The sequence below is a fragment of the Nothobranchius furzeri genome, chromosome 2, assembly GCF_043380555.1.
Source record: "Nothobranchius furzeri strain GRZ-AD chromosome 2, NfurGRZ-RIMD1, whole genome shotgun sequence".
In the NCBI taxonomy this organism is placed as follows: domain Eukaryota; kingdom Metazoa; phylum Chordata; class Actinopteri; order Cyprinodontiformes; family Nothobranchiidae; genus Nothobranchius; species Nothobranchius furzeri.
Genome location: NC_091742.1, coordinates 17,172,183 through 17,197,400, shown reverse-complemented (window position 1 = coordinate 17,197,400; position 25,218 = coordinate 17,172,183). Strand labels below are relative to the sequence as shown.

Here is a 25,218-nt window from a genome sequence, read left to right as displayed (position 1 = left end):
TTTGTTCTCCTCTCTGGTCTGGTGCCTTGGGCCACACACCCGCCCCGCTGGCCCAGGGTGCTGAACAACAGTTCCACTTTAAGCTCCTTCTTCTGTGGGTTTGAGTGGAGATGCGTGGACAACATGCAGCTGAGGCGAATTTAGACCAAAACAATCATTTGAGTGCTCCAAAACAGCGTCAGTCTTTTTTCTTTCTTCCTGGAAGGGTGTGGCCAATCAAATCTTGTGGGCCAGTCAAGGATGACTGCCATCAGCTGCTCAGCGTGCAGCTTCACCCTGATTTAGAGTCGCCGAGGTCACACGGGGCAGGAGTCTCACTGACCTGCTGTCTGTGTGACTGCTTCGGTGTTTAGACCAGTAGTTTGTTAGTGGTCTGGGTTTAGGTATGAGCTTAACCAGCGTCGGGGTGGGCTGGAGCTACCTGGCACCTGGCTCCTCACATTGCAGCGCGCACCGCCACATCAAACACATCAGACAAGCGGCTCTGCTGTGGGAGGTGTGCCTTTACTCTTTTAAGCGATCCTCGTTACCACGGAAACATCAGAGAAGTTCTCATTTGTTGGCAGATCGAACTATCCTTTAAGGCTTCAGCCTGTCAGGTGCCTGTGGCACGTCACTTTAAACATCTTCAGGAGTTTCTTGTTGTTACTTTATAATATAACAAAAGTAACTAATTACCAGGTAAAGTAAGTCATGAGAATATTCACACAGACGTGGATTCCTTCCCAGAGAACCGACTAAAGTGACCCTAATAAAAAATAATAAGTGTTTATTATAAGTGATGTCATCGTGTCACGTGATGATTACTCACAGGTTCTGGTGTCATCAGAACCTGATCTGTACCTGCAGTGCTGACGTGTGTGCAGGGTCTAACACACACACACACACACACACAGGCACGCACGCCCGGGGGATGGCTGCAGCACATCTGTTTCTGCTTCCAGACACGACTGATAAACATCAGAACCTAAACAGCCGGGCTGAGCGGGTTCTGGGCGGGTTCCTCCCAGGGCGATGATGACAGTACCCGAGTCAAATGAAAGACAAACAGGCTTGTCAAGGTAGAAATACTTGCAACGGAGTCATTATATTTGGTGGATGCAATCCTTAATGGTTGTGATTGGCGCACACACACCCACCCACACACTGGGCCGGTGCTGATGGAGGACTTCTGTCCGGGTTCTGCTGCAGGCCCGGTCGGAGCGGTAATGAGAGGACAGCAGGGATCGATGGGGATGAAAGGAAGGCTCTGTGGAAACACGACAGCAGCTTTTCTGAATCAGTGAAGTGTGAAAACTCAGTGGCTCGCACTCGTTCTCCTCATCGATGTTTTACTTTAAGTGATGAGACGGTGGGGGGGGGGGGGGGTCGGACCTCTGGACCCCTCCAGGGATCTGGAACCTCTCAGACTGGAGCTGCTCTTCATTTACTGACAACATGGTGGCTCCATGTCAGGATGTTCATCAGCGCCACAAACCCAACCGCTTTCATTTGGTGACATCATTCAGATGGTCCAATAGCAGCTCCACGGGGGAGCAGAGCTCTACTTCTGTTTGGGTTCAGCTCCCACCTTCAGGGGTAAAAGACTCGGATCTGAATTACCAACCTCTGTGATGAGCAGTTCTGTAAAGGAACACCAGCAACCATCAGCCAGTGGGAATGTCGGATCGGGATCTGGAACCCAGTCGTCTCTTATTGGTGCATATTTGACTATTTAGGCGAGGCTTGGTTCTGAAGCACGAGTCCACTTTTAGACAACTGAAGGATTACCTGCTGGTTAGCGTCAGGCTAGTTAGCTTTTAAATAGTAAGAGATAAAACAAGCTTTTACATAGTGCCTCAGGATAAAAACCACAAAGTGCGTCACAAAAATAAACATTTAAAAATAAAAAGTGATTAAAATATCATAAAAATAAGAAAGAAATTGGTGATTAAAAAGTAAGTAAAGAGAGAGAGAAAATGAACAGGAAAATGGGAAATCTGTGGATCCTGGGAAAGGCAGAACCAGGAGAGGGAGGTGATGAAGGTCCCACCAAAGCCTGAATAGGTGAGTTTAAAGGAGACCACTGAGTCCATTGATCTCAGGCTCAGGGGGAGAGAGGTCCAGAGTCTGGGGGCCACAGCAGCAGATGATCTGTCACCTTTGACCTTTAGCCTGGTGCTGCACAACCATTAGGCTTTGGTCACTGGACCTCAGGGACCTGCTGGGGGTGTAGGGATGGTGCTTGTCCATGTAAGGCCCTAAAGACCAACTTTAGGTCAGTTTCCTCTGCAGGAATCTTTTTCCGTTCCGTTATTTCAGGAGCAAACAGAATTTGGATCTGATAACATCTCAGATCTCTGCTGGTTTGGACCAGAACAACAAACATCACACGAAGACGTTTGGTGAAGAAGTGGCTCCAGCAGCACCACCACTGTCACAAGATGCCCTGTGAAATGTTCTCATGTTAGGAAAAAGATGAAATTCACAAACATGTCTTTGTTTCATCTGAAGGTCCGGATTCTTGTTAGAAAAATGGTTCCGGGCTGGTTCTGTGGCACAAACATGAATTCATTATTTAATTAAGTAGGATTTCACGTGGGTGAAGTTTACTTTATCAGGTCATCGTTACCCAGAGGTTAGCAGTAGTTTATTGACATCAAACAAGTATATATATATATATATATATATATATATATATATATATATATATATATATATGTGTGTGTGTGTGTGTGTGTGTAATATATATTCCGTTGGCACTAAAACATTTTCTTAAATAAACACACAATTTAGGCTGTACCTGGACAGCAGTAGCTCAACAGGTAGAGTGGGTTGTCTAGTAATCGGAAGGTTGCAGGTTCGATCCCGGCTCCCGACAGAGAATTCTGCTGTTGTGTCCTTGGGCAAGACACTTAACCCACCTTGCCTGCTGGTGGTGGTCGGAGGGACCGGTGGCGCCTGTGCTCAGCAGCCTCGCCTCTGTCAGTGCACCCCAGGGCAGCTGTGGCTACATCGTAGTTCATCCCCACCAGTGTGTGAATGTGTGTGTGTGAATGGATGAATGATACACTGTAGTGTAAAGTGCTTTGGCGTCCTTACTCTGAGAGGCGCTATACAAGTGCGGATCATTTATCATTTATCATTTAGATCTGTGGCTTGTATAAAACCAAAACCAGAGCGCACCGCGGGAACGAGCTTGCAATGAGCGTGCACGTTTTTGCTGCTTGGACGGTGCAGAGTGGTGGGAAATCGCGTTTGAACAATGGAACTGACCGGAATACTGACGTAACACTGGAGCACAGAGGTGCAACGGGAGAGGGAGGGGGAGAGGGCAGGACCGGGCTGATATGAAGTTTTAGAGCTAAGCTGCAGGAAAACTGTGGCTGTTTAACCTCCTCACTGGAAAAAGTGTAACACCCACATCCCCCACGGGTGTGACGCCCGTGGTTGCCCCGCCAAACAAGGTCTGCGTCAGGTGCTGGGGAACCACAGCAAAAAGTGGGTAAGTAGAACTAAATGGAAATGGGTGAGACGCGAGAGCCTGGATCTGCGGGAATGCTGCTACTCCAGTAACCCTAGTTGGAGGGATTACATGCAGAGGATGTGGGAAAACGTTTACGTCGAAACTCGACTCAACACTAGCAGCCAAACAACTAGTAGCCCAGTGTTCCAGCACCCACAAACGGAGACTGCTATCACAACTTGAGATTGATGAGATACAACGCAAATGCTACGGCAAGGGGCAAGCCAGGACACAAGGTCAGAGGGCAGGTAACATCAACTCCCCATCCAGAGATTGGGTATGAAGCCCCAGTGAAATGCAGCAACTGACCTGAGAGACGGGATGGTGCAAATAAACACCAGGCAACCCCGATGCCAGCTACAACAGCTAAGTGAAGTACCATCAGAAATCCTTGAAGATGTGAATGCAGCATTGATAAGGATTCCTACACTGAAACTTCAGCAGCCGTGATCCTTGTAATGCTTGGCTGTAAGAGCAAGATCAACCATCACACTTCCTCCTCCATGCTTGACAGTTGACGCCACACACTGAACCATCCTTTCACCTACTCGATGGCGTACAAAGATCCTGCGTGATGAACCGAAGATTTCAAATTTGGATTCATCAGTCCATAATACCTCCTTCCAGTCTTCAGTAGTCCAAAGGTGGTGTTTCATGGCCCAGGGAAGCCTCTTTCTCTTATTCTGACATCTTAGCAGTGGCTTTCTTGCTGCAACTCATCCTGTCAAACCTGCAGTTCCAAGTCTTCTGTTCACAGGTGAAACTGAGACTTGCTCACTACGACCACTATTAAGCTGTGCTTGAAGCTGTTGTCCTGTGAGCCGCCTATCAGCTGTTACCTCTCAGAAACGTGTCCTCTGATGCGGTTGTGGCGTTGGGTCTGCCAGACCTCTTCCTGTCAGAGTTTGCCCCAGAGTGCCTTTTGATGGTGAAGGAAACTGTACTCACTGACACCTTGACTTTCTTTGCTGTTTCGCTGTAGGAAAGACCTACATTTAAGTGTTATGATGGTCTGTCTCTCTTCCATAGTTAATTGCCTTTTTCTCACCATTTTTGTAGCAACACACTATTATCTGCAGTACAATACTGTTCAACTGATGCTCACGAGGGTGTGGTACCACAGTATGTTCCAACACTGCTTTTATGCAGACAGAGGGGATTGGAAGTAATCCAGAACAGTTGGAACACCTGTGGGAATTAGCAGCACCAGCTTTCAAGGCTTGATCAACCTCCATTGCTGCAGAACAGCCGTGTTCCCTTAAAAAGGCCTTTTTGTGTAATTCTGAAATGTACATTATTTTTCAGTTTATAGTAACCTTACCTTTTTTTAACCTCTGACAGTTCACCACTTCACTTTGTACCTTTCTAGCTTCATTGGACTTGAAAGACTTAAACTACAGTAAATAACTGAAAAATTGGGGCGTTCTAAAACTTTTGACCGGTAGTGTGTGTGTATGTATAATAACGTAGATAAAAATGTACATAAATGAGACATTGAGGAATTTGTCTCAACACTGACTCCTTGATTTTGTGTTTGACCCGTAGCAGCTCTTTCTGTTTCTTTTAATGCAGCTCGAGTATCAAGTAGAAGAATTACCAACTGGTTCTGTTGGATGGAAGCTCCTTGTTGTCACACAGTGTCTTTTCTCAGCGTGAAGGCTCCCCTCTGGTGGCGTTTAGCTTTAGAGGCTGCAGCCGAGGAGCACGAGGACATCAGAGATACGAGGAAGTCAGTCAGCTGATTCTGATGAGCTTATCAGGGCTTCCCATGCACCTCTTCTCCTATCACCCCCCTTTCCTCTGCCTTCACCCACTTTGGTTCGGTTCCACATGATATCTTCTCCTCCAGCATCGCGTCTGTTTGTGTTAAGCTCCGCTTTCGCCTCCAGATCTCCTCCCGAGTTGTTTACAAAGTATTCCAGCTTTCAGGATGAAACCTAAAGGAACAGAACTCCCATTTCCTGTCTTCACCATTCCTACAGACCCCCATGACAACGACCAGCGCTCCGATTCTTATAAAAGAGCTGAAAAACGTCTCCTGTGGACTTCTGACAGGCCCTAACCCTTAATAACCTGTTGTAGATAAGAGGAGCATCGGTAATGCAGCCATCGTTGTCAGAATCATACATCCGATCTCCAGCTGAGCAGATTTAAATAAACCAAACTGGCAGAAATTCACCTTTTTCTGTTTTCTGCACTTTAGCTGCAGCTGTGAGAATAAAAGCAGCTGGATGGTTATCATCTGCTTGTAATGTGTGCTCCAGGGTTTGTGTTGTTAACAATAAGCTGTGAAGGTGGTGGATCTGCTCTTCTTCTGCTTAATAAAACAATCGTGGAAACGGTGGTGAAAGACACCGCTGCAGCGTTCGTTCCCGTCGCCTACACGCTCGCCGGGAAAGAAAGCAAACACATGAATGGTTTTAATGCAAATGTCAGCTCGGATTATCCATCAGCAGGAGTAGAAACCAGACAGAACCATCGGATCGGATCCGGCTGCAGCAGAACTTTAAACATCTTCTGTAGACCCTAACCTAGACCGGGTTTGGGTCTACAGACCAGTACCAGCCCCATCAGAGTAAACCAGTCCGCCACAGTTCACTCTTCAGCATCCTCAAACACTGTGTGTGTGTGTGTTGTGTGTGTGTGTGTGTGCGTGCGTGCGTGCGTGCGTGTGTGTGTTACTCTGTGTCTGTGTGTGCGCGCGTGTGTGTGTGTACTTGCGTGCGTGTGTGCGTGCATGCGTGCGTGTGTGTGTGTGTGTTACTCTGTGTCTATGTGTGCGCGTGTGCGTGTGTGTGTGTGTGTACTTGCGTGTGTGTGAGTGAGAGTGTGTGTGTGTGTGGCCGCGTGTGTGTGTGTGTGTGTGTGCGCGCGTGTGTGTGTTGGGGGTCTCTCTGGAGGAGGACTCAACCTGCTCTTTAATCTCTTTGCTGCAACAATCAGGATGTAATGACTGCAACGGTGGAGGCGACACGTTCAGGTTCTCCTCACCGTTTCTGTCCTCAGACGTTCCGGACCATCTGAAAACTTCCCAGACTTCCTCATTATCTCTTCACGACTCACGGCTACAGCAGAAACACCACTCGGGGCTTTGAAAGCTCATAAACAGGAACCGAAGTATTGGGGTCAGGATGAATCCAGCCGCGGGTCCAACCTCCTCAGAAACGAGGGTTTAGTCTCATTCCTCCAGAATCAGAAGGTTGAAACACAATCAGGCTGTAAAATACAGATTAAGAATGAAGGTCCAGCTGGAACAGAACCAGAATCTCAGACCTGTCCCTGAAGATTTAACTGAACTCTCGCTGCTTTCTGAGGAGATAAGAACTTAAAGTTTGATTTAAATGAGTTCAGAGAAGATTGGAGCTGATATCTGAAGAACTCGATTAACCTCAGACCTCCTTTCATCTTCACCTCCTTCTGCTTCGTTTACTTTAATCCTCCCAAAAGCTGTTGGTGATGCACCATTCATATGAATGCAAATATGAACTATATTCTCCTTCATTTATCTGGGAGGGATGGAAACATTGCTGTAGGATTTCCATTTCCTGGGGGGGGGGGGGGGTGTCCAGTCAGGTTTATGAACTGTCTGCTGGAGGTTTACTTCCTATTTACGGGCCTGGTCGCCCTGGGCTGGTGGAGGGTCATCGTTCTCAAACACCAGCTAAGGGTTAACATGAGTGGCCTGTCTGCTCGTAGGTGACGGCACCCTGAGGATCTGGGATGTGAATGCCGGAGCGTGTCGATTGGCCATCCCTGCTCACAGTGCTGAGGTCCTCAGCTGTGATTGGTGTAAATATGACCAGGTGAGACTGAACCACAGACCTGTACACGTTTATTTACATTAAATACAAGATTCAGACTAATGCATAAAAAGCTTCAACAGCAGCTTCAGAAGTGTGGATTTAACAACCGTATTTAGTGAAATCATGATTGTGTAACAGATGTGCAACAAAAGGAACCCATCAGTGATTTGAAACGCAGCGTTTTCAGATGAATAATTAGTGTGGTTCCTTCTGCACTCGTCAAACGTTTCTTTGTCTATTCCTGCAGAACATTGTGGCCACGGGTTCAGTGGACTGCAGCGTGTGTGTGTGGGACCTGAGGAACGTCCAACAAGCTGTCAATCAGCTGCAGGGACACACCTACGCCATCCGCAGAGTCAAGGTACACACACTCACACACACACACACACACACACACACACACACACACACACACACACACACACACACACACACACACACACGCACGCGCGCACAATCACATATGCACACAGTAACACACACACACACACACCATCAGATGTTGTATGACAGCATGTTGTCCTTAAGACTAAGAATGTGTGTATCTGTTGTGTGTTTGTGGAGATGCTGTGTGAATCCTGACAGCATCAAAACACCCACTTTAATGGACATAATAGAAACACACACACGGATAAGGCGTGTGTGTGTGTGAGAAACATATCCTCCCCCTCACAAACATTGTGAATTCCCAGCAGACTCTGGATCCTGATCATCAGCATCATGGAGCTAATCAGATGTTTCCTCTCGCCTCCTGAGTCCTGATCTTTGGTTTGGTCCGGGCTTTCAGTCCCTTCAGTTGTTGGGGCTACAGGAGCTCATCAACACAGAAACAAACGTGGCTTTAGAGTTGTTTTGTGTTCAGAACAAAGTATGAAGTCTGTGATAACAAACAAAAACAGATAAAACCTTGTTGTGCACTGGAACAAACGTCTGTCGTGGAGCAGTGAGGAGGTGCAGGTGCTCATGGTGCTCTTCCAGTACCTACTCAGCTAAGATGACCCCAACTCAGCCTGGTACCAAAGCGTTTCCATGGTCTCTACCCCTCTTTCAGTCCCTGCTCCTATGTGGGTCCAAGCATGCAGATCAAGACTGGAAATGCCACGTAAGAGACTGTGGAAGGGGTGGAGCCATGATTGGCTCAGGGGTGGAGTCACTGGTATCTCCAGATTTTTCTGCCTCGCTGCTTTTTTCTGTCTTCTCTCCATTTTTGTTTTGTTTTGTGTTTGTGTTCTCTGGTTTTGTTGTGGTTGTGTATTGTGTTTATGTGCTGTGTTTATGTGTTGTGTCTGTGTGTTGTGTTTCTGTTGTGTCTGTGTGTTGTGTCTGTCTGTTGTGTCTGTGTGTCCGCTCTCTGTGGTTCTACGTCAGCCAGGACAGAATACGTCACTGACTCTTTAGTGGGTCAGAACCACACCTGGTTACAGCGGGTCAGAACCTTGGTACCTGGTGTTTGTGGATCCTGGTTCTGTGAAGCTGCTGGTCACGGCTGTTTAACTCATTCGACTAAAGTTGTCAACTGCGTTTTTTAACGGGCGGGGCATGGGAACGAGCTTCCACACCTTGACAGTAAACATCGCGGCTCTAAAGCTGTGATCCTTCCATGTGTGTCACATGTCATGTGATCAGGAAGCAGAAAATCCATGAATCAGGAAATCGTTTTGGGACGCTGCTGTGAAAAAAGCGAGGAGCGAAACGGAAAAGCTTCTGCAGCTCACACTTCCACCACTGATTGTAAAAGAACGGAAAAAGCTAGAAACACACTGATTCTTCCCGATGTAAGAAGTGAGTCTCCACTTTCTTTTGGTAGTTTTGGTGCAAAATATTCTCTGACTCTTCAAGAAAACAGTAAAATGCTCAAAAACAATGGCAGTCAGGTAATTTGTGTTCAGAAAATGGCCGACAGTTAATGAGCTAATAAACAACGTTCATAACTCTCTCCCTACACCGTGATCCTCAGATTTTCAGTCTGACTAATACACCAGATTGTCGGCTTCACAAACAGCCTTTATGTCCGCAGCAACAGCTTGTACCTGTTTTATATTTTATGTTCTGATTAATTATTGATCATGAATGATCTTTTTCTTCCAGTTTTGTCCATTCCGATCGACCGTGTTGGCGTCCTGCTCATATGACTTCACCGTCAGGTAAACGCACCCGTTCATACTGCTTTTCAGGACTCAGGTTTGTTGACCTGAAGCTCCTTTGTGCTGTTTTGTCTTTTACTTTTATAGCCACAGAAGATGAAATGGGCATCTGAAGTTTAATGAGCCTGTAAAACATTCCCATAGCTTCCTGAGAGACCATTGACCACCCCACTCCCTCCCAAAAATGGAAAAAAGTTTCCCAACCCCAAAATGAAAATGGGTCACGAGCCCCTCCCCCACCGCTTTGCTCCTTTGCTTTGTAACTAGGCCAAGGGTGAACCTCGTTAAGCTGTACCTTTAATATTCAGCGGTTAGATCCCAGTTCCCAATGAGCTGAAACTTGGCTTCTGCTTAACCTAGAGACTTGAAATTAAGACTGTAGCATCAGGTGACCCTCAGGTCCGACCTCCACAATTCTCAGGCTGCCAGGTCAATCAGAAAGGTTAAAGGTCACAAAACAGGCATTCTTTTGCCCTTCTTCATTTTGGGGCTCCTTCAAAATATGCCAAAAAAAATTTTGGGGCTTTTTTCAGGGGGTAGATGGGTCCCTGACTGAGAAAAAGATCTGGAAATATTCACGGGAGTTGCGACTGATAAGTTTTAAGTGCTCACCAAGTTTGGTCCAGATCGGAGGAAGACAAGGGGGACAACAAAGTTGTTGATTATGTGTTTATCAAAAGAGAGTTCTTCGTCTTCTTCTTGAGCTGTAACAGAGGTGAAGCAGTTCAGATGAGCAGAGTGCATGAAAGACCTTGGCCACTATCTCTTGTAGATTAGCCTGTCAGAGACTTTATGTCTCTGCTCGAGCAGACACAGCAGATCATGACCTTTAGGTCAAACAGGACATTCATGACGCCACATATCCCCCCTTTTCAAGGGCATGGTGGTCCAGGCAGAGACCACCTGACGTTGAACAAAACAGAGGCCAGAAGGACTCCGTTGAGAAAGCAAGGTGCAATTTCCCAGGCAGAGGCCAAAAGTGGTGAGGAACGAACCCCACACCGAAGGACTTTCGCGGATAATTCCTTTGGAAGCGGTTAAATCAACAGTCAGTAGATCATTAATATATCCACGGGAAGGGAATAATTCAAGCAGCAGCAGAATTTTGTATCTCCACGTGGAGGGAATAATTCAAACTGTAATTTGATCCTTGTAATTGCACTTAGCGTAATCCAGAGTAGGAAGAAGACGAGCAGGCAACAGATCAGGTCCCAGCGAACGAAGTATCCCAGGCCAGTTCCAACGAGTCAGAACACCAAGCAGCAAGCAGCAGAGTCCGATAACGAATCATAGGGCCACCCCCAGGAATCGAGGATTATCGGTAAAACTCAGCAGAGGAGAGAGAGCACAACACAGGACACTTCATTGTAGATACAAACAAATGGCGTTTGATGCAAATCAACAAATAAAAATAAGCCTGTCAATATGCCTGTATGTACTATGTGAAGCAATTATGTGAACAGAGCCCAAGTGAAGAAATAGATGCAATACACTACGTGTACTGGAAAAAGTGGTGTAAAAGAACAAAATAACAAAACCTTATAATATGTGTAAGGGAAGAATCACGCCACTAAGCAAAAATGTTATCAAAATGAGGGCAAAAATGGTTGTAGCCCATAACTGGTAAATCAACAAGTTAATCAAAAGTTATCAACTTAGTCAACTGTAAATAACAATATAAAAGTAGATATATGAGTGAAAAATAGCACTAAAATGTAAATCGGTGAAGTTAGTAATCAACCTATGTGAATGTGCCCCATAAGGAATTAAAATTAGTGAAAATAAAAACTCATTTGGATAACACAACAGTATGTGGAATAAACCCTTTTACTGTTAAAACTTACTCATTACCTGACTTCAGGAACCCACAGCATGACCATCTCAAATCACCCAAGGCTGCACGTCATGTATAAACAGGAACGACAACCATGCACACACACAAACAAATAAACTTGTGTAACCTGAAACGGGGGACCATGGGACTGACAATGGAAAATAGAGATCACCCCCCTTTTGATGTGATGGGAGTTGGGTTATCACAGTCTTGGGTTGTAATATAATCCAGATTAGTGGAACCCTTGTGCAGTTTGATTTGGTTCCTGTGGGCCCGCTTATAGTTGGGGTCTTTGTTTCTATCGGTGATCTTGATCTGATACACGACCAGAGAGAGTTTTTCAGTTATCAGGTACTGACCTGACCACTTCGACAAAAGTTTCTTAGCACGTTTACCGGAGGTTGTATTTGTGTGTCCGGAATTAGGAGCAAAAATGTAGAACCAGGCCTCATCACCCACGTTGAGTTCAGAATGTGATGCCTTCTGATCATAATAAGCCTTCCTGCCCTCAGCTGATTTCTCCAGATTTGTCTGCGCAAAAGAAAACGCTGCAGGCAAGTGGTTTTTCAGGTCCTGCAAATACTGCTTGCTAGTATAAGCCGGAGCGGCACCGGGTTGACCTGACTGATACAGTAGGTGAAGCGGCAGGGTCATTTGTCTACCCGTCATCATTTCAAATGGAGACACCTGTAGACTCATGAGGAGTGGCCCGTATGGTCATAAGGACCAACGGAAGCTTCATATCCCAGTCTCTGTGACTAGAAGACACGTATTTCCTTAAAATGCTGACAACAGTCCGGTTCATCCTTTCCACCTGGCCGGAAGACTGGGGCCGGTAACCAATGTGGAAATTGGCCTTGACTCCCAACATCCACCAAAGATGTTCCATCACTCCAGAGGTGAAGTGAATTCCCCTATCTGGATTAACGCATTCGGGGAGGCCGAACTGGGAGAAGATGTGATTCATCAAAAGGATTGCAGTTGTTTGAGCCGTGTAGTTAGGTGCTGGCAGACATTCAACCCATTTGGTGAATCCACAAGTCATGGTCAAAAAGTATTTGTTACCTCTGCTGGACTTGGTCAGGGGCCCCTTCCAATCTAATTGCAGGTCCGACCACGGTGTGGACGGTCCCTTGCTCTGTAACGGAGCTTTGTGGATGGGGTTAGACAGCTGAAATTGACAGCAAACCAGACAGCTCTGGACGTAGTCTGAGATATCTCGACGCATCCCCAGCCAATAAGCAACCTGGCTCAGGGCACCGAATGTGGCCTTGACACCTTTGTGTCCGGCAGAAGGAGAGTCATGAGCTTGCGTGATCATGCCCCCCCTTAGGGGTGGCGGCGCCACAAGGACAGGCGATGACGGAGGTTTGGAGACATGCATCAGCAACCCTTCAGCCATCCTCAGCGTGACACGAACCTGAAAGTCAGCACGGAGCTCAGGGACGGAGTCAAGCTCGACAGAAGAAGGCAGATGAGCTGTCGGATCAGAAAGGTACAGGATCATCCTACTGATAGCAGGATTCTGGGACTGGAGGCTGACAAGTTCGTTTTCAGAAAAGACAGGTTGGATGGACACAAAGCCATCAGATGGTTGAGAGTTGGACACTTTAGCGGCCTGAGCTCGGGTCAGGACACACGCGGGGTGGGTCTGACCGAGAAGACACATCGTCAGGGAGCCACAAGGGGTTGAAGAACCATGGGGTACCATCAGTTGCACCTTGTTTGGCAAGAGAGTCTGCAAGATCGTTCAGATCCTTATCAGTTCCAGGTGTCCGAGAGTGACCTTTGACCTTACGCCAATAGATCTGCATGTCATTTCATGTCGCTAAGGCTTCACATGCCATGAAGAGGTCCTGATGTTTAACGGGCTTCCGGTTAGAGGTTAAGAACCTGTTACTTTTCCAAGAAGGTAGATGGCAAATGAAACTGAGACGCAAGTAGTCCGAGTCTGTGCAGATCACCAGCTTGCGGACACCATGGTCAGCAGCGAGTTGTAGCTCAATCAAGATCCCAGCCATTTCTGCAAACTGTGAGGTCTTAGGACCCAACTAGTAACACTCAGAGTCTTTCTGGTTTGCATGTAGCCAAACAACACCCACGCCTGAACAAGGTTCAGCGCTGTGTCGAAAGGAACTGCCATCAACGTACACAGTTGGCAAGTTCACACAGAGAGCCTGGTCAAAGTAGTGGTGGTTGGGGTTCAGCAGTGTCTGGGGAGGGTTAGCCGGTAGGACCGACACGACAGCGTCATCCGAGCAATGCTGGCACGCAGCCAGACCCATGCCAAGAGGACTACGGCGATTCTGCGCATAGCGTACTTCAATGTCAAAGCTCTGAAGAGCAAACAGCCATGACGCAATGCGTGTGTTGGTCACCACACCATCTCTGATGCGTTGACTGTTAAGGAAGGTCACTGGCTGATGTTAAGTTTCAATGATGATTTTCTGTCCACCAATGTAGCTGGAAAAGTGTTTAACTGCCCACATGGTGGAACGCAAAGCTTTTTCACAGTAAGAGTATTTTAACTCAGGATCGGACAAGAGCATACTGGCATATGCTACGACACGCCTGTCGCATTCGTATACCTGATAGAGACAGGCACTCAAGCAGTTAGATGAGAACCCGACCTCAAGGTGGAACTCTTTGTCACAATCAGGGAGTGCCAGGCACAGAGCTGAGCATAGCGCGGCCTTCAGGTCATCCATGGCCTGTTGCTGCTGCACTGTCCACTCGAAAGGCACATCCTTTTCCAGAAAGGCAGTCAGAGGCCTCGCCACTTCTGCGTAGTTTTCTACGAACTGGAAAGAATAGTTGCACACCCCAAGAAAACTCAGAAGTTCCGAGACGTTCGGAGGAGGTTTGATGGTGGTCACACCTTGAATTCTGCCCTGTTGAGGCTGCACTCCCTGTGGTCCCAAAAGGAGGCCAACAAACTGAACCATTGACCTGCACCACTGACCTTTGGCGAGAGAAATCTTTGCACCAGCAGCTGCGAGCTGATCCATGATGTGGTCCAGCTCGGACAGGTGGTCATCCAAGGTACGCTGACGAACAAGAATGTCGTCGACATAGATGAGGGTACCTCGCTCTCGAGCATCAGGGCAGGCTTTGTCCAAAAAGATGTTGAACTCAGCTGGTTGAGACAGCTACACGGTCAACAAATTATTAACCGGCACATCTTTCTATAAAACGTATGTGAAAGTCATGTCCCTAGGCAAAAATTATCTATTTTTAAGAATTAAAAAGCCTTGTGTTTTAAAAAGTGCGTCTTCATTTTGGGAATTTTAAAAGTTCCCCCAGAAGAAGTCAGTCGGTTTGAGCTACTGTTAGGTAGACTAAAAAGAAGGGGAAAAAACAGTTTGGGTTACCATTAAGCAGCCCAAAAGGAAGATGGTCTGTGTCCCATTTTGATCCCCAATACCTCAAAATCAAAATGGGTTAAGAGCCCCTCGCCCACTGCTCCTCTGCTTTGTAAATAGGGCAAGGGTAAACCTCGTTAAGCTGTACCTTTAATATTCAGCATTTAGTTCCCAGTTCCCAATGAGCTGAAACTTGGCTTATGCTTAACCTAGAGACTTGAAACTTTGACTATAGCATCAGGTGACCCTCAGGTCCGCCCTACGCAATTTTCTGGCTGCTAGATCAATCAGAAAGGTTAAAGGTCACAAAACAGGCATTCTTTTGCCCTTCTTCATTTTGGTGCTCCTTCAAATGTATGCCAAAATGAATTTTGGGTCATTTTTCAGGGGGTAGATGAGTCCCTGACTGAGAAAAAAATTTGGACATATTCACGGGAGTCACTACTGATAAGTTGTAAGTGCTCACCAAGTTTGGTCCAGATCGGAGGAAGGCAAGGGGGTCAAAAAATTCCCTACATGCAACAGCTAAAGGCCCAAACTAAAGCCTGCCCTAGATTTGACCCCCTTTTCGGCCACTGTTCGACTTACGTTTGTCCGAGGTGTACGAAACTTTTTTGGCGCATCCGGGTGCTGGCCCAAACCACATACGTCGAATTCGTGCCGGTCGGAACATTTTAAGGGTCCATTTGGGCTCAGAGGGCAGTTTTCCCGCCATTTTTGCCATGTGGCCTCCAGCGGGGCATTTTTCAACCGATTTTCACCAAACAAACACCGATTCAGCATGCCGCCGTCACCCCGAGCTATCCCAGGCGGTTTGGTAGCTGTATCTGGTCGTTCTGGTGCTGTTTTGAAACCTAGGGTTCCAGAGATCATTCTCTTTTTGGCCACAACTCCTCAACGGAACGCCCGATCGGTCCCGTTTTTGTAGGGCATCGTCCCTGTAGGGCCAAGCAATCGGAATCGGTTGTCAAATTTAAAAAATAATTAAAAAAGTGTCCTGTCTGATTTTGGCCAAAAAAATAGGGTCTGGGAAGCAACGTGCCAAAAAGGACTTGTATCCAGCTGATACAAAGTGGAAGAAAAAAAATTCTTCTGATGCCAGCGATGCCATCTTAGAGGATGGGGTTCGGGGGCCGAGCACGAGTCCACCTGAGGTGGTTTGGTGGCAAAATCTTCTGTGGTTCCGGAGATATAGCTCCCCAAGGCACGCGATTTTTGCAGTTTGGCAATGGTGTAACTCTGGCGCCGTGCGTGCTATCAAAGAGGCGAGTTGATTTTCATGCTTGTACTGACGTCCCGAACCAGAGAGTGAAAACATTTTTTTGGCTACACCCCCTAATGGGCAAACTAGGTCTGTGAGCGACTTAAGGGGGTGCAACCAACAAATTGTGATTCGGCACATCCTTCTTTACAACTTTTGTGAATTTCGTGTCCCTATGTAAAAATTTACTATTTTTATTAATTTAAAAGTAACGGCCAAAACCCTAGGCCCAAAATGAAGCCCGACCTAGATTTGAGCCCCTTTTTGGCCGCCGTTCGGCTTGCATTTGTCCGAAGCGTACAAAAATCTTTTGGTTCATCTCGGTGCTGGTTCGAACAACATACGTCGAACTTGTGCCAGTCATAATGTTTTAAGGGTCCGCTTGGGCCTGGAGGGCAGTTTTCCCGCCTTTTTTGCCATGTGGCCTCCAACGTGGCATTTTTCAACCTATTTTCACCAAACACCGATTCCACATGCCGCCATCACCCCGAGTTAGCCCAGACGGTTTGGTAGCCATAGCTTGTCGTTCTGGTGCTGTTTTGACCTCTTGGGTGCCAAAATCGTGCGTATGACCACATAATTCTGGCTCCCATTTAAAAACCATAGACTCTTTTGACTCCCTTCCTTTTGTAGAAATAGCAGACTATTGTTATTTTAGAATATGTTAGAAGTGACTAGACCTCTCTATCATGTTCACAGCCTGAGATATAGGCCCCAAAATGTGTCTTTATTTTGGGCTACTTAAAGTAACTTGAGTGTCCCTAAAAGACAGGGTATCCACGGGTCCTTAAAAAGTCTTAAATTTGCTTTTCCAAATTTAAGGTCTTAAAAATCCTTAAAAATGACAAATAATCCTTAAATACAGTTTCCAAAGGTCTTAAATGACCAACGACCCAATAAACAAGATTATTTTATTTCTATAAAATTTTCATGAATTTCTAGTTAGTGTTCAGCTTTTTTGTGTATGATGTTGGCGTAAGCGGAACCGTGCACGTTCAGTTGGTCGTGAAAGGGGGCTAATTTTAGATGAGCACATTAGCTGGTTAAGCTAGTGGGAGCTCGCGCCATGGGGAAGTGCAAGTTTAATGGTAACTGGATGGCTAATCCCACGTTTGCGACGTGGTTAGCACCGGTTCCAGGCAATAGCTGGAAATTATAGCTTAAATTTGGTCAAAGTGGCCTTAAAAAAGGTCTTAAAAAAGTCTTAAATTTGGCTCCCTTAAACCAGCAGATACCCTGAAAGAACACAGACAGTTTGGGCTAACCTTGAGTGTCCCAAAAAGAACATGTAAGTATCCCAAAAGGAGTAGGGTCAGTTTGGGATACCCTTAAGCAGTGGTTCCCAAACTTATTTAGCCGCGCACCCCCTTCTATGTCCCGACCATGTCGACGCACCCCCCAGCCCCCACATCAGGGCATGGATATATATATATATATATATATATATATATATATATATATATATATATATATATATATATATATATATATATATATCAGACGTCAAGCTAATCAGACAGGGTTAAAAAAGTATGATTGACCTTTTTCCCCATCACTTTCATTTTTTAAATAGTATTTAATAAACATTCGATACCATTACAATTTCCTTTGATTTAATTTTAAATAAATATTTAGAGTGCCCAGTAGCACATAAAAAATGCAATTTAACGGTTTTCTTAAAGTAGGAACGTTTAACCTGTGCGGCCAGAGTGCTCTCCTTCCTTCTGCTCTGCGTAAACCTGAGCTGATCACCTACTTGTTCACAATCAAATGTCTATAGGGGAAAAGATGGAAAAGATATAGCCATGAGGTTCACTTTTGCCTCAGACCGACTTATTGCTGTTTTATGGTGTGGCTGAATCTGCGATCCGCTGCCACGCGTACTGGAATAACGAATGCTGCAGTAACATGAGTTGTCAGGTTTGGAGTCACTGGCTAGAGCGACCCGACTTTAATACGTCATCCCAAAATAGAAGCTAATATCTTAATTTGACCTTGAATGAAAAATGTTGTTATAAAACCTCTTAAAGGTTTTTATCACGGAGGAGGCAGTGCTCATCTCTGCCTTCAGTCTGACGGTGCGCCGGAGTTTGTGCAGCGTGCGCGCTTATTGAATCTGTGTGTGTGTGTGTGCGCGCGGCACAGCTCCATGAGCCGCTCAAGTCACCGCGTCTCGTTATTGGCGCTATTTAAACCAATGTTGTAAAATTACTTCTGCCCAGCCCAGATGTGCTCACATGTGCACCCGTGAGCCGTGGTTCCGCTGGAACGCGTCTGACCTCTGACAGATGCACTCTGAACTTCAGATCTTCAGCGCGCTGTTAATAGCCTGAATGGGAATCATTTCTTGATTTATTTAGTTACATCCACAATGTTCTGTGTGTGAGGTTTACAATGTCAGAACACCTGCATGAGGCAGGGTGTTAATTACAATCTGCCAGAATGACTCGCCACCTTCAGATTCCTCCAACACCGTTAAAAATGATCAAATACGGAACATATCGGTGTGCGCAGGCCAGAGTGCTGAAGCTCGACGCATTATTATTATGAAGCTAGGGCACTTGCGGAGGACACACGCTCAAAAATATACTTGTTTTCAATTACATTTATTGTGCCCACTTACTTTTTCTTGAGTAAGTAATGAGTTTCTGGCTACGCTAATGGTGACATATGACAGACTTCTCTGAGCTCTGCAGCCATTACACTTTTCACCTCGCACACCCCCTAGCGGCAGCTCGCGCACCCCCGGGGGTGCGCGCACCACACTTTGGGAATCCCTGCCCTTCAGTGTCCCAAAAAGAACACTGTCGATTTGGGACACCCTTAATTCCCGTAGCTTCCTGTAAAACACGCCCGAAGCTCCCTGTAAAACATTTCAGTAGCTTCCTGTAAAACACGCCCGTAGCTTCCTGTAAAACACGCCCGAAGCTCCCTGTAAAACATTTCAGTAGCTTCCTGTAAAACACGCCCGTAGCTTCCTGTAAAACATTTCAGTAGCTTCCTGTAAAACACGCCCGTAGCTTCCTGTAAAACATTTCAGTAGCTTCCTGTAAAACACGCCCGTAGCTTCCTGTAAAACATTTCAGTAGCTTCCTGTAAAACACGCCCGTAGCTTCCTGTAAAACATTTCAGTAGCTTCCTGTAAAACACGCCCGAAGCTTCCTGTAAAACACGCCCATAGCCTCCTGTAAAACACGCCCGTAGCTTCCTGTAAAACACGCCCGAAGCTTCCTGTAAAACACGCCCGTAGCTTCCTGTAAAACATGCCCGTAGCTTCCTGTAAAACACAACAGTAGCTTCCTGTAAAACATGCCCGTAGCTTCCTGTAAAACACAACAGTAGCTTCCTGTAAAATACACCCGTAGCTTCCTGTAAAATACGCCCGTAGCTTCCTGTAAAACACGCCCGTGGCTTCCTGTAAAACATGCCCGTAGTTTCCTGTAAAACAAGCCCGTAGCTTCCTGTAAAACACGCCCGTAGCTTCCTGTAAAACACGCCAGCTTCCTGTAAAACATGTCCGTAGCTTCTTGTAAAACACGCCCGTAGCTTCCTGTAAAACTGGCCCGTAGCAGACATACAGGTAAAACACCCCAGTAGCTTCCTGTAAAACTGGCCCGTAGCAGACATACAGGTAAAACACCCCAGTAGCTTCCTGTAAAACATGAATGATGACGGGTTTAGATGAATATGGACAAGCTAACATAAATGTGTATAATCAGTATACGCTTCTTTTGATTAGTTAAAGGGTTTTGAAATACAAAGAAAGATTTTAACAAAATGTGAATTTTTTGGATAAGCAGAGCAGCAGCTGGAGGAGGAAGCAGGAATTCTCCAGGTTGGCCGATGGATTTAAATCCATGAGAACATTTGTTGTTTTCTTCTGTTTGACCTGCTGGAATCAGACGTTCTGCTCTCTTCTCATTTGATTACATGCAGATGCTGGAGGTGGGTGGGGGTGGGGTGGGGTGGAGTGGGGGGGGAATGATGAAGATGTGTGAGATGAAGACAGCAACACACAGACTACATATCAGTGGATGCTTTAGATCAACTCCCTTCCCCGAGGGTCGCTATCCAGCATCCTTGACTGAGTTTTTACAGGCTCCTGCAGTGCCTGATGAGCTGCTGAACAGGTGACTCAGGTGTTTTGGAGCAGGGAAACAACTAAAACATGCTGGAAAGGAGTCTTCAGGGCTGGGCTGAAGAGCCCAGCTCCAGAAGAATGTGTGGAATGTAGCCAACTTCCAACAAAAGAGGAAGCAGGGAGATGAAGCATTAGCAGCAGGTTGTTCATCAAAGCCTGAGTGTGATTGTATTATTGATCCGGCCTCTCATTGGTTCACTTCCTCTGAGCTGAGTGCTAATTTCATTATGGGCTCTTAAACACACACACACACACACACACACACACACACACACACACACACACACATGTATGCATACACACAAACATGCACACACACGTATGCATACACACAAACGTGCACACACTTCATAACTTTATTAAAAACCAAACGTGGACATGTTCACCTGTGTGAACATGGGTAAACATCAGTGAGCTGGTCCTGTGGGACCCATCAAGAGTATGACAGATCAGCTGATTAGTGAAAATAAAGGAATCAACAACAGTTTCGTCTCAGGCCCTGTCCACACGTAGCCGGGGATCTGCCAAAACGTAGATATTTTTCTACGTTTTGGCCTGTCATCCACACGAAAACGGAGTTTTTTCACACGAAAACGGATCTTTTTAAAAACTCCGGCCAAAGTGAAGATCTGCGTTTTCTCCGTTTTGGGTGTCTGCGTGTGGACGGACAAAACCGGAGTTTTAAGGTACGCAACGTCACTTTCTGCGACAAAAAATGCTGACATCACGTGTGCGACCTATGTTTACACTAGCCGACAGCATGGATGCCCTCAGAGTTGCTCTCGCTTTATCAATTGTCCAAGCGCTTTTTGCCTGTTTGTTTTTGCAAGCGGAATTACTGCTCCTTGCGGAAGACCACAGACGAAGGAGGAGGTTAAGAACGGCTATTGTCCGGCACCTGGCTTCTCCAAGTACTGCCACCTACAGGTCTGGTTTGTCCTTAACAACGTATTTATCCGGGTACGTGTGGACAGAGTTTTTTTTTAAACAAGGTGGTGTGGATGCAAGTTTTTAGAGGGGCGGATATTCGTTTAAAAAAAAAAACCCCGGCTACGTGTGGACTAGGCCTCAGAAGAGGTGGATGAATGAGTCAGCTGATTTTAATAATAATGCCCCATCATAAACTGAACTGTAACGTTTACATGTGCTTTAGAAACATCGTTAAGATCTCCCTTCACCTCCTTAAGGTCCTAACCAGTAATCAGCTGTTCAATATCACCGGAGCTGCTCCATTGTTTAACCTCAGAGCTCATTACAGCACGGCTCTGCAAACACTGATGCACCTGCTCAGAGTACACACACACACATGCACACACACGTACGCACAAACACACACACGTGCACACACACACACACACGTGCACACACACACACACACATGCACACACACGTACGCACAAACACACACACGTGCACACACACACACACACGTGCACACACACACACACACACGCGCACACACACACGCACACACACACACACACACACACACACGCACGCACGCACGCACACACACACACACACACACACACACACACACACACACACACACACACACACACAGAGAGCCCTAATCTGGACCTGGCTCAGGTTTGGAGAAGACAGGGTTCCTGTGGTGTAGTTTCAGACTCAGAGTAATTAGAACCTGTTTGTTCTAGATAACGTTCATTTCCTGTGTGAACGGTCACTGCACGTCTAGCCTCATGTACGTGCGTGTGTGTGTGCACGTGTGATTGTGAGTGTGTGTGCACGTGTGCGTGTGTGTGTGTGTGTGTGTGTGTGTGTGATATTTAAAATTTCATGTACATGTTCCCGGTTCATCTTATCTTTGTTCTGATCCTTCTCGGTTCCTCTGACCCAGAGACTTTCACAATAATTGCACAAAGGCATCTTTCCACTCAGTGAAAGACAAAACTGGATAAACAATCAGCTGACAGAAGGTTTGATGTTGTTTTAGCTGTCAGCTGATTGTTCTCTTTGTTCTGTTGGGCCATGGGCTTCAACTGGTTCTACTCCTGATGTTCTCATGATCAAACCCAGTAGTTCTGCACACATTCAAATGGACCTCCAGCTCTTCTCCATGACTCAGGCTGAGGGCCACTTCCCCAGCCCTCATGCTGGTTCTGATCCACACCATCTTCAAACAGAAGACCATGTTCTCTCCAGACCTTCAGATCTGGTCCCTGAAGACCAGGACCAGTAACTGGGTCAGAGACCAGGAGGACTTGATGTTAAGAGTTTTCTTATTCTGGTGGGACAACAACGAGCACAAATCTGAAAGTCTGACCAGAATGAAGTCACTCCGATGTTACTAAGGTTGCAGTTTTTCCTCCCAAAGACGTCCAAACAGGAAAGAACTGCTGGGGGGGGGGGCTAACTGGACTCTAGCTTCCCAGCCTCTCACAGGGGGAACCCACCTACCATGTGGATTTCAGATGCCTCCATGATCTCTAAGGGGGAGAACTTGTACCATCCCACAGTCTCAAATACTTTAGTTACAGGTAAACCCTACATACAGGTAGACCCTATATACAGGTAACTCTACATACAGGTAAACTCTACATACAGGTAAACTCTACATACAGGAAAACACTACATACAGGTAAACTACATACAGGTAAACACTACACACAGATAAACTCTACATACATGTAAACACTACATACAGGTAAACTACATACAGGTAACTCTACATACAGGTAACTCTACATACAGGTAAACACTGCACACAGATAAACTCTACATACAGGTAAACTCTACATACAGATAGACACTACATACAGGTAACTCTACATACAGATAGACACTACATACAGGTAACCCTACATACAGGTAAACACTACACACAGGTAAACCCTACATACACGTAAACTACATGCAGGTAAACACTACACACAAGTAAACTCTACATACAGGTATCTACATACAAGTAGACACTACAAACAGGTAAACACTACACACAGGTAAACCCTACATACAGGTAAACCCTACATACAGGTAAACACTACACACAGGTAAACCCTACATACACGTAAACTACATGCAGGTAAACACTACACACAAGTAAACTCTACATACAGGTAAACTCTACATACAGGTAAACTCTACATACAGGTAAACTCTACATACAGGTAAACTACATGCAGGTAAACACTACACACAAGTAAACTCTACATACAGGTAAACACTACATACAGGTAAACACTACATACAGGTAAACTCTACATACAGGTAAACTCTACATACAGGTAAACTCTACATACAGGTAAACTCTACACACAGGTAAACTACATGCAGGTAAACACTACACACAGGTAAACTCTACACACAGGTAAACTACATGCAGGTAAACACTACACACAAGTAAACTCTACATACAGGTAAACACTACATACAGGTAAACTCTACATACAGGTAAACTCTACATACAGGTAAACACTACATACAGGTAAACTCTACATACAGGTAAACTCTACATACAGGTAAACTCTACACACAGGTAAACTACATGCAGGTAAACACTACACACAGGTAAACTCTACACACAGGTAAACTACATGCAGGTAAACACTACACACAAGTAAACTCTACATACAGGTAAACACTACATACAGGTAAACTCTACACACAAGTAAACTCTACATACAGGTAAACACTACATACAGGTAAACACTACATACAGGTAAACTCTACATACAGGTAAACTCTACATACAGGTAAACTCTACATACAGGTAAACTCTACACACAGGTAAACTACATGCAGGTAAACACTACACACAGGTAAACTCTACACACAGGTAAACTACATGCAGGTAAACACTACACACAAGTAAACTCTACATACAGGTAAACACTACATACAGGTAAACTCTACATACAGGTAAACTCTACATACAGGTAAACTCTACATACAGGTAAACACTACATACAGGTAAACTCTACACACAGGTAAACTACATGCAGGTAAACACTACACACAGGTAAACTCTACACGCAGGTAAACTACATACAGGTAAACTCTACATACAGGTAAACACTACATACAGGTAAACTACATACAGGTAAACACTACACACAGGTAAACTCTACATACAGGTAAACTCTACACACAGGTAAACTACATGCAGGTAAACACTACACACAGGTAAACTCTACATACAGGTAAACTCTACACATAGGTAAACTACATACAGGTAAACACTACACACAGGTAAACTCTACATACAGGTAAACTCTACATACAGGTAAACACTACATACAGGTAAACTACATACAGGTAAACACTACATACAGGTAAACTACATACAGGTAAACACTACATACAGGTAAACTACATACAGGTAAACACTACATACAGGTAAACTACATACAGGTAAACACTACATACACATACAGGTAAACTACATACAGGTAAACTCTACATACAGGTAAACATTACACACAGGTAAACTCTACATACAGGTAAACTACATACAGGTAAACATTACACACAGGTAAACTCTACATACAGGTAAACACTACACACAGGTAAACTCTACATACAGGTAAACTACATACAGGTAAACACTACATACAGGTAAACTACATACAGGTAAACACTACATACAGGTAAACTCTACACACAGGTAAACTCTACATACAGGTAAACTACATACAGGTAAACTCTACATACAGGTAAACTACATACAGGTAAACTCTACATACAGGTAAACTACATACAGGTAAACACTACATACAGGTAAACTACATACAGGTAAACTCTACATACAGGTAAACTACATACAGGTAAACTACATACAGGTAAACACTACATACACATACAGGTAAACTACATACAGGTAAACTCTACATACAGGTAAACATTACACACAGGTAAACTCTACATACAGGTAAACACTACATACACATACAGGTAAACTACACACAGGTAAACTCTACATACAGGTAAAAACTACACACAGGTAACTACATACAGGTAGACACTACATACAGGTAAACTCTACATACAGGTAAACATTACACACAGGTAAACTCTACATACAGGTAAACACTACATACACATACAGGTAAACTACATACAGGTAAACTCTACATACAGGTAAACATTACACACAGGTAAACTCTACATACAGGTAAACACTACATACACATACAGGTAAACTACAT

At 45.3% G+C, this 25,218-nt stretch overlaps 1 protein-coding gene across 2 annotated transcripts in view; it reads left to right on the top strand.

The window, feature by feature from the left end:
- The window catches only part of pex7 (peroxisomal biogenesis factor 7), a 42,529-nt gene that overhangs the window by 4,889 nt on the left and 12,422 nt on the right, over positions 1 to 25,218 (top strand). For both annotated transcript variants that reach the window (XM_054748464.2, XM_054748463.2), the window contains exons 7-9: positions 7,202 to 7,308; positions 7,556 to 7,669; positions 9,397 to 9,452. In XM_054748464.2, coding sequence (XP_054604439.2) covers positions 7,202 to 7,308; positions 7,556 to 7,669; positions 9,397 to 9,452 — 277 coding nt within the window. The remainder of the gene's footprint in view (positions 1 to 7,201; positions 7,309 to 7,555; positions 7,670 to 9,396; positions 9,453 to 25,218) is intronic.